The sequence below is a fragment of the Eptatretus burgeri genome, chromosome 11 (assembly GCF_056783735.1).
Source record: "Eptatretus burgeri isolate ZD-2024b chromosome 11, Ebu_testis_v1, whole genome shotgun sequence".
NCBI classification, from domain to species: domain Eukaryota; kingdom Metazoa; phylum Chordata; class Myxini; order Myxiniformes; family Myxinidae; genus Eptatretus; species Eptatretus burgeri.
The window spans coordinates 21568476-21579578 of NC_140971.1; the positions used below are offsets into that span (position 1 = coordinate 21568476).

The following is an 11103-nucleotide window of genomic DNA, read 5'->3' on the forward strand; positions in this document are numbered from 1 at the left end:
GGGTTTTTTTTGGGGGGGGGGGGTGGTTTTCCCACACAGAGCTGCCAGTTGCCTACACACCGCCCAAATAAAGGTACGAGTCAGAAGAATGTGTTGCATGCTTGGAACAAGATCGCCCGTAGGGCGGGTACTCTGCTAGTGTTTCTAAAGTGAGTGAGGACAGCTGAAATAGATTTGGTTAATATATGGATTAACTAACCACTGTTGTGACCAGTTTGTTTATGTACTGCAAGCAAATGCCATGGCATTTTCCATTTTGTCACAAAGACATTCGTCACAAATATGACCTGCCACCATGAAATTAATGTCAAATTTTTTTTTTTCAGAAAATAACCTTTAAAACTGCCAAGTATGTGATTATAGCATGTGCAGTTCTTGAGTTGTGGGCAAATGTGTAAGGACCTTGGCCTAAGTTGCTCCCAATTTATTTTGGAGAAGCTGTGTGGTGTTCCCGCGTTGCTATTGGGTTAACCGTTGCTATCGATTCTATATTCGTGAAACTGCTTTAAAAAGGATCCCTGTCGATATGAGCTTTCGAGTGATTACATATCATTGTTGATTGAATACATAAATCGTAGTCTAATGTGATAATTTCCATTGTTGCTTGTCATGCACACTTTTCCACCAATCCTGCTGAAAAGCACTAAAGTTTTATGCTGATAAAACTTGCACAGACACCATCTAAACCACAGAAACCAGAAAATTGCAATCTTTGCCACCACTGAAAAATAAGTGACCCCAGACTCATTTTGTTATAAATCGATAAATATAAATGCTCTGCAGGTCATGTCGACAATGATTTAAAGGTTGCACATTCACAAGCAGTGCAGTAACTGGCTGACTGGTACAGGTGCTTTCACTTGCAAACCCCAAATTGCTCAAAATGAAAATTATTGTCTTCAAATGATTACAAGATGCCATCGATGTACGATTCTGTGGATAGAAACTGGCTGTTGTCGTCAATAAACATGCCGAGTCTCTACCTGTGGATCAAGTACCACACTGAAGACTATTTTATGCCTTGGCACTTATCGGGCCCGATACACTTTCAGGTTATGTTGGGATGCATGGACGAGAAGGATTTTTGACATTATGCTGGGAAACATGGATGACAAGCTCCCTGAAAAGGAATTATTATTATTATTATTATTTGTTTGTTTTAGCACATTGTCTAGGCTCATGGAAGAGCTAGGACACACACCAGAACAGGACACAACATAAAGGGACCAGCAGTTGAAAGGGGAACGCCAAGAGCAGGGCAGAGTGAGAAGATAAACTGATAAACAAGGGATGCAGATAATGATGGGAAGGAGAGAACACAAGGGGTGGCTGTCTTGAAGACCCGGAGGGAAGAATGAGATTGAAGAGAGTGTGGAAGGAGGTTCCACAGCTGGGAAAATAGAGGAATAAATGAGTGCAGGTGAGCAGTGGTTCTGGATTTTGGCATTTTCACGAGGAGGAGGTTGCTGGTGGAGACCACGTGTGTCCTGCAGATGGGGAGCTGGGGTGTGGGGAGAGAGAGACAGACAGAGAGACACAGACAGACACAGACAGACACAGACAGACACAGACAGACACAGACAGACACAGACACAGACAGACACAGACAGACGACAGACAGACAGAGAGAGAGAGACAGACAGACAGACAGACAGACAGAGAGAGAGAGACAGACAGAGAGACAGACAGACAGACACAGACAGACAGACAGACACAGACAGACAGACAGACACAGACAGACAGACAGACACAGACAGACAGACAGACACAGACAGACAGACAGACACAGACAGACAGACAGACACAGACAGAGACAGACACAGACAGAGACAGACAGACAGACAGACACAGACACAGACAGAGACAGACACAGACAGAGACAGACACAGACAGAGACAGACACAGACACAGACAGAGACAGACACAGACAGAGACAGACACAGACAGAGACAGACACAGACAGAGACAGACACAGACAGAGACAGACACAGACAGAGACAGACACAGACAGAGACAGACACAGACAGAGACAGACACAGACAGAGACAGACAGAGACAGACAGAGACAGACAGAGACAGACAGAGACAGACAGAGACAGACAGAGACAGACAGAGACAGACAGAGACAGACAGAGAGGAGGCGGAATAAGATAGAGACCACTGACCTGTCGGCGATGGCGAAGTGATCGGCCCATAAATTCAGCTTCATTGCAATCGATTCCAATGATCTTCAAAATTGCTTTTCAAAGCACTTCTGATGCACTTAAAATGTGTAACAATCACCAGTGACAGAGGCCATGCTTATTACCCATTGCACGCGAAGCAAAAACTTGGTTTAAGCAATCTGTTTATGTCCGTCCTCCTGTCTTATCAGTTTATGATTGAGGAACAACTTATTACATTCTATAATATATTTTGAACACGAACTGGGACATCGGTCTGAAAATAAACCTGCCATTTAACATTACTTTGTCTCTGAATTTGTCCCGACCGTACACGTCCAGAGAGTGAGATAATATCTTTACTCTGCCTGCCTGTCAGTCAAGCAAAATTGAAAATCATTCCAAACAGGAAACTTACTGTTCTTGAGGATGGTAAAAGTGACACAAACAACAGGCATGAATGAATAATGTAACGTTAGATAGGGTGGTGTAGTAGACACTGCGAAAATGGTGGTAAACTTCCAGATTTTTTTTTTGTTTTGTTTTGTTACTTTTACAATCTTCATTTCATTTTAATTGAATTTTATACTGGAACACTGTAGACCACAAATTGCGCTCTTGTCGTATCTAAAAACTTCCAGCTTTGCAGTATTTGGACATGTTAAATAAGGTGGTGTATAATACTGCTTCAAAAGTGCTAAACTTCTGGAATAAAATAAAAGATCTTCATTATTTTATTAAAATTGAAGTATATGCCTGAACACTGTGCAGTGTATTGTGTTCTATGAACTCTCGAGTTTACTTGGAGGAGCAGTGGACGTCCCATTGAAACATCGGTAATGCAATGAAATATTTAAATATATTTACCATTTTGAACATGTAGTCAGGGTGCAAAATACTTTGAAATTTCCACCAACCCCACTGCAACCCCTTTCAAAATGGTCGCAACCTCTTTAATGGTTGCTCCAGAGAGGCCAAAACTGTTGTGTGTTACAGGTGGTGCGACCATTTTATGACTATTGGCAAAGCTTTGGCAGCCGGTGCCCTTTTGTGAGCGCCGAGAAGTACGACACGAGGCAAGCAAGCAATCGCTGGGAGAAACGTGCCATGGAGAAGGAAAACCGTCGGTTACGAGAGCGCTTGCGACGAGAATTCGGTGACACGGTTCGACAGCTCGTGGCATTTGTGCGCAAAAGGGATCTTCGTGTGCATGCACACAAACATGTTGTGGATGAGCAAAATGCTGCGAAGGCAAAGAAGCTGCAGGAGAACATGCTGCAGCAAAGGCTTGAGCGGGCGAAGTACGATTCTTAAATTTTGTTGAACATTCATTTGTTTTCTGTTTTTAAATAAAAATTCAGTTTTTGCAATTTAATTTTTTTTTGAATACCTTCACCCTTTTTCTTGCCAACTTAATTGCCTCCAAATTATATATTCACCACACTTTTCAATCTCTCCGAACCATTATTGATTATATGCACATTATTTATGCCCACAACCTATGTATAATTTTTCTATTGTCGATTTCATTTTTTTTTTTTTTGGTATACAAAGTCTAGGCTCATGGAAGAGCTAGCACACAGAACAGACTAGCTGTAACACAGTGGAGAGTTGGAAATGCACCAACAGCAGGCTAGAGGGACATGTGGAGGAAGAATGAGAAGGTGAGGGGTGGAGATGTGGGGTGAACAAGTGGCATACAAGCTCAAACACAAGTAAGGGACTTTGTTTGTATGCAGAACAAGGCTATGGGGTAGCATTCTTGGCTGAGGGTGTGGTTGTGCCACTGATGCAATTCCTTCTGCTGGTTATGACAGGAATTTGGAATTTGTTCAAAGTGCCGGCGATAGCTCACTTTTCTTCACGAAGGTCACCATGAGATCTTTAACGTCCACCAAAGAATGCTAATAGACGGGACACCTGCGTAACGTCCCTCCAAGGGATAGCACACACACTGATTAATAGCCCTGCCTGTGAAACACCAGGATGACAGTTTAAAGCTGGTTCGGGATTCAAACCCTGGGTCGACAGCTTAGAGGTGAGTGTACACACCTCAAAGCCATCCTGCCAGCCCAGTAAGTGGCTGAAAGAACAGGAAGGGAAAACGGGATGAAAGAGCAATGGAACAAATAAATAAAAAGATGGATGTATGGACGTGGAAGAAAATAACATGCAAAGGAAAGGGTTGGCTTGTGGAGGGTTCGTGAGGGTAAAAAAAGATCATGAGTATGGATGGGGAGTGACCTGATGAGAACCTTTTGCACATCCCATGGTCTCTTCCAATTTTGATCCTTCAAAAGTTTTTGGAGTTTTCACGTTGTTGTGAACCTTTTATTTGTTTTAATTGATATTTAGCTACATTTTCTTCACTTGCACCTTTAAAAAAAAAAAATTTGGCTCCATAATCTTCATCAGATTTCATGTAATGCATGTCTGATATCTTTGGCCTCAACTTAATAACAGGAGCCTGTTTCATCTAACAATGTAAATATTGTTATGGGTAATTTGTTTTTGTTGAAGTTTCTTTGATCAACTTTCCCTCCTCTGTCCTCAGGCTTCAAACTGAGAGTCGGGAGAAAGGCTGGGCCAATCTTGAGCAGGAGTTGCAGGATATTGAAGCTCGTTGCCGAATGGAGTTTGGACTTGTTGGTACTGGACCGCAATGGGACAGTGGTGAGAAATGAAGGCTTTAACATATTATTTTATACAATAAAAAGCATAAAACTAAATAAATAAAAAAGAGCTGTTTAATCACTTGTATTTTGGCAGGTTTCCTCCCATATTGATCAAATGGGTGTTCATGTGCAGCTATTACATCTAATTCTGCCAAGCTTTTTCTTTTTTACATGTACATTGGGGTTCTGCTGGCAAGCTGCAAAATTTACAGAACTTGAAATGAAAATCCACCTGGCTCATTAAAAAATGCATTTGGCAAAACACTTTGGTGGCAATTATTATTATTATTATTGTTAATGCCCCCACTGACAGTCGCCGGAGGCATTGTGTTTTTGCGTTGTCTTTACATGCGCTAATTTTGTTTTCTCTGCAACCGCTTATCCAATTGAAATTTTCACCATAGGTGTGACTACCCATGTATAATGTTTTAATGACAATTATAACATACTGTAGGTCATGTGGTGTGGCAGACAAGTTGGAAAAAGGAAAAACTTTGGACCTTTCTATCACTCAAAACCACTCCATGGAAAAAAAATGAAACTTTGCATGTCAAGTACTCTCCATGGGAAATGATTTATTTTATTTTATTTTTTGATGATGCATAGGTGACTTTGTTGTGATGCCATAATTACATGTGTCATATATTTTATCTGATCAGTATGAAAATTTTGTGGGGTTAAATTGTGTGTGTTTGGGGGGGGGGCGGGAGGGATTTGTGACATTGGTCACCTAGTTCGGCTGCCATATATATATATATATATATATATATATATATATATATAAATATATATATATATATATATATATATATATATATATATATATATATATATATATATATATATATATTGTTGCAGCCATGGATATCGAGACAATAGCTTGTCACTCGGGGATTAATCCCCGGTTGTCCTCAGTAGAGCCGGACCTGTGGCCACCGCTCACAATTAACGTTGTGGTTCGGTGGGTTTCTTTAGAACCACGAACGCCGCCCAGTTAACCACGAGTTCCAGTGTCCACCGTCTAATTATGCCATTTAACTGGAGTTCACGTGGTTACCTGAGCGGGGAGCGTGCCCTCGGCAAAGCACCAATGTTAGCTCAATTAGATTTTAATTAGGGTGGCCGAGCGTTTTAACCGCTGGTGCGTGCCGACGATTTTTGGTCAAATCTGTGGTAATTACCTCCCAGTCTATCTCGGTTTGGACAATGCCAGACCAATAGAAGGAAAGGACAAACACGGACATGTTGGAAATCGACAAATAATTTATTAATAATAATAAAATAAATAAAAAACTTTTTATTTGCTGAGGTGAATAAATGAATTAATTTCAAAGCAAAATCAAACAAAATGCCAGGAAAGAGACAAAGAGCAGATGCTTATCGGGGGTTGACTTACTTACAGCTAAACACAGACATGGATACCCAACAGATCATTCGGGGGGGGGAATCGTCTCGCTCACCAGAAAGTAAGTCATCCGTGAAGTGAAAACGTCCTGAAATGCGTTCGTGTGTCACATCCGTCGCCAGCACCCAGCTTTGCCGTGCACCCTCTCACAGGGCAGCCTTGAACGCCAGTCGAAGTCTGGAGGGAATCGAGATTGTCTGTCACGGGTTTAGACCCTGGTATTGGTTAACGACCCATGCCTCACTTGTTGGTGGCGCTGCTCACACCCACACGCGCACCACACGCTCGCTTGCCCAAGCACTGGGAAGGACAAATTGTCTTGTGGGCGCTGGTCAGGCACCCACACGTGCACCACACGCTCGCTTCCTTCTCCTCTTTTGCGTGCCGACACCTGCTTCTTGCTCGCTTCTCAAGCATACTTCTCGTTCTCTTCTCCCTCCCTGACTTTCTTTCACCCCCGCTTTTCCTCTCAGCTTTCCTCTCAGAACATACCTCTCTTTCGTTTTATATCTCCGGGCCGTCTCCGCGGGTGCAATCCACCCCAAGCTCACCCCGCCCCACTTGCGCACGGTTACCATGACGACCCGTGCGCTCTCAAAAAAGGCGGGCGTTGGAGCTCGCGAAAGATTGTTGCTGAGGAAGAATGAGGGCGGGCTTCAGAGCTCGTGTAAAATGTTGCTGAGGAAATATAAGGGCGGCTTCAGAGCTGGCGAAAAATGTGTGTAAACATGTCTGTCGTAAAGAAAAAAGCTTCCCATAAGAGAGGGGATCTATCCTTTACCCTTCTCAACGCATCACATTTAAGATCCCATTAGACATGGTGATGGGGCTAATCTGAACATGCATTCAAGGAAATAACTGTGAGGACCTGGATGTGTGGATGCATTCATCGGTCCGGATTCTAAAATCCGTAACAATATATTTTAACATGAAAACCTTCAAAAATAATCTCCGAAACTGCTGAACAGATCGAGGTGAATCTTTACAGGTATGATCGCCTATCCATGAGGAACAAAAAGTCTCTACCTATGATGTCATAGGTCACATGATCTGGCAGCGGTTTTTTTTTTTGTTTATTTATTTTTTGAAGTATAAACCTTTAACAAAAAATCTCCAGAACGGCTTGAACAGATCAAGCGGAAAGTTCACCCGGATCACCAAGCCTTGGAGATACCATGGTGGTCACGGATAATTAATATGTCACATGGTCTGGTAGCCATATTGGATTGAAAGGAAATCATTTAATAAATTATTTATCTTTAACTGCTTCAATCAATGTGAAACTTCACAATTATGATCTAGTAGTCATGGGGAATATATGCTTTAAATTTCAACCTGATCGGACGCATGGTGTGGCAGTCAGAATTATTTGATGTTTTAAATATCGGTTTGTGGATTTAAATCAAACTTGGTGCAAGTATGTATAATTATGTCCTAATGTGGGTGGAGGCATATCTGCCGATTTCGCGACGTCAAAGAATGCCGTTCTAGTTTGATGATTTCATCGGTGACTTCGTTGTGATGTCATAATTGCATATATCTAACACTTTTGTCAAATCGGTATGAAAATTTTTGAGCGTCATCGAGGGCTAAATTGTATGCCAGGTGGGAATTCGTGACATCATCGGTCACATGGTTCGGCAGCCATTTTTTTTTATTTTTTTTTTTAACATAAAAGCTTTGAATAATAATGTGGGCGGAGGCATATGTCGACGTCGTTACGTCGAAGAGTGCCGTTCTAGTTTAATTTGTTTTGAGATTAAACTATCAAGTGAAATTCTCACTTCCAAATGAATTGGACCAAGTGCATGTTCTCAAATCTATTATCAGTAGATCCTGTTAGTCTCATTAATTTGCATGACTGAGACTTCATTGGCTTCGATTGACTTGAAATTTGAACAGGATGTGCATATTGGGTCACTGAAGCCTTTTGTTTTGAGTTCAAAAGGCCGATGTCACTACAACTGATTTCTCAACTACCGGTCTATGACTGCTTGTTTGTTTCGTTATTTTGGTTATTTAAATGTAAAATGTACTCATCAGAATTTTAAGGTGCGGTTGGGGGTTGTGTTCTTGATGAGGATTTGCATTTGTTGCATTGTCTTGATACTTCTCTGGTCCTTCGTGTTTGTACTTGTTGAGATCAAAGTGTTGGGTTAGTTGGAATACGTTAGAGTTTCGTTGAAAGGTTATTTTTTTTTGTGCTCTCTCTTTATGTATGGTGAGCAGATGGAAGTGAGGAGGTGATTGAATACGACTTCTACTGTGTGGCCTGTATCAAAAACTTCAAGAGCAGCAAGGCGTGCGTCCATCTCCCTGGCCTTATTTGGGGTACTGGGTTAGGCCTGTGCTTGTTAAGAGTGGGCAGCTTGAAGCAGGGAATTGTGTGATTGCACAACAGACGTGCCACACTTCAAATGGTGGATATATGTTTGGGGAATGAGGGCAGGGGAGGTGGTGGTGTGGTGGACGGGTGTTGTATCAAGAAACAAGGCCTCTTCCGACAAGCACAGCAATTGCTTATTGCACATATTGCAATGCAACTTTTATTCACATGAAGGAGGTTAACTATATATATATATAGCTTTCTAACCACTCACTCACTGTCTGCCTCTCATTGATATAGATGTTTTGGACTTTCCAGGTGGGCAAGAAAGCCAAAATTTTGCACACTGCTGAAACCCAGGAAAGATTACAAAATGGTTGGAAAATTTCCGTAAATAAAAGTTGGCCAGTGCAGACTCTCTACTCACTGCAGGTCATGTAATCCAAGATGATGGACAAGGAAATGGAATGCTTCGTAAAATAATACCATGGCAACAATTGATGTAATCAGCTGGTGCACGAAAATTTTCACTTCGCTTTAAGCAGTGATTGTGGAAGTTTGTGCAGTGAAGAGCGCAACCTTTTCTTCACCCAAGGCAATGAACCTTGTGCTCCAACTGGTTGCGAGGCAGCGCTAACACGTGCCTCCTCCACCTCTTATTTTGTAACTTTTGCCATATTTACATTTTAAATCATTGCAGCTATTAACTTTTAAATATGTGGCACATTCTAATCACTAATTATTGATCTACTTGAGTTTATTGCTGCTTGCACAATTAGAAGGGCACTCGGTAGAGCGCACACCTCCACCACAAAATACCTGATCCACGAGAACATATCGGGCCCAATACATTTTTGAAATATCATGCTCTCTATCATTTTGGCCCTGTCTCAATGGTGAAGAATCACTTTTAAAAATCAAATAATTATCGTATCCAGATCCAGATTCAGATCTTCACCAAAGTCTAATCGATTCATCCTTGCCACACACCCAACCTGTCCACCAAGTTTTGTTTGAATCTGTCCACAACTTTTTGAGATATCGTGGTATATATTCGTTTAGCACTATCTCTCAATGGTGCAGAATCACTTTTAAAATTCTAGTTGTCGGATCTGGATCCGGTTCTTCACCAAAATCTAATCGGTTCGTCCTTGTCACACACCCGACCTGTCCACAAAATTTCATTTGGATCCTTTCACAATTTTTTGAGATATCTTGCACACAGACAAACAAACAGACAGAAAGGGGTGAAAACACAACCTCCTTCACCTTCAGTGGTGGAAGTAAATATATAGAAAGCTTCACAATACACATCATCAATTATGGAAAGGTCTTTCACAATTCACACTATAAAATAGATAAAGTTTAAATTTATAAACAGCAAATACAACCTGTCGCTTCGCTGATGGGAGTATTAAGGGGGGGGGGGAGCGGAGGGAGGGAAAGTAACGAGGAGGGGTGGAAGGTAGGGGGCTGGGTGAGTGGGAGGGGGCATTCCGGCAGATGTGACGTTGAGTTTAACGGCACACGTATTGATTAATCGCCCTGCCTGTGAAACACCAGCATGACGGTTTATAGCTGCGTTGGATTCGAACCCAGGCGAGCCAACTTATAATGAGCTTGTGTAACTCTCGGCTATCCTGCCACGATGTTAACGAAATGTTTCATTTTTAGCTCGCCTGTTCGAAGAACAGAGAGCTATAGCGATACCTCTGGCGTGAGCGTCAGCGTCAGCGTGAGCGTGGAAATGTTAAAGTTTTTGGTGCAAGTTATTTTTTCCTTTCTAATGTTTCAATCCACCACACTTTTTTTTTTTATACGCCCGATATACGAGGTGTGTTCAAAAAGTATCCGACCTTTGTTCATAAAAAATACTCGTATCCAGAGACAACAAACTTACACTAACCTCCTTCAAAGTAGTCCCCTTGGGCTGCCACACACTTCTCCCAACGGTTCTGTCACTGTCGGAAGCAGCGCTGGAACGCCTCTTTTGGGATGGCACGCAGTTGGTCCGTCGAATTCCGCATGATGTCTTCTCTGCACTGAAATCTGGTCCCTTTCAGGGGCATTTTCAGCTTGGGGGGGGGGGGGAAGCCAAAAGTCACACGGAGCCATTTCGGGAGAGTTGGGAGCCTGACGAAGCACAGGTGTGTTGTGTTTGGCCTGGAAACTCTGTATCGAATGTGAAGAATGCGTTATCGTGATGGAGCTGCCAATTGACCGCTGCCCACAGGTCCGGCCGTTTGCGTCGCACAGCGTCACGAAGGCGACGCAGTACCTCTTGGTCGTACTCTTTGGTGATGGTTGTGCTGTGTGGTGCGTACTCGTGATGAACCATGCCACTGGAGTCAAAGAAGATGGTCAGCATGACTTTGACATTGCTGCGGACCTTCCTTGCTTTTTTTGGCCTCGGGGATGTTGGATGCTTCCATTGTGATGACTGTAACTTGGTTTCTGGGTCGTACCCATAAACCCAGGTCTCATCGCCAGTGATTACTGTGTTGAAGAAGTTGGGATCGCTGTTCACAGTCTCCA

The 11103-nt window shown here is 42.5% G+C and overlaps 1 protein-coding gene across 2 annotated transcripts in view; it reads left to right on the forward strand.

Annotated features, from left to right (window-relative positions):
* Window positions 1-11103, forward strand: part of DNAJC21 (DnaJ heat shock protein family (Hsp40) member C21) — a 70000-nt gene that overhangs the window by 21170 nt on the left and 37727 nt on the right. For both annotated transcript variants that reach the window (XM_085845499.1, XM_085845500.1), the window contains 3 exons: window positions 3159-3463; window positions 4717-4835; window positions 8472-8544. In XM_085845499.1, coding sequence (XP_085701625.1) covers window positions 3159-3463; window positions 4717-4835; window positions 8472-8544 — 497 coding nt within the window. The remainder of the gene's footprint in view (window positions 1-3158; window positions 3464-4716; window positions 4836-8471; window positions 8545-11103) is intronic.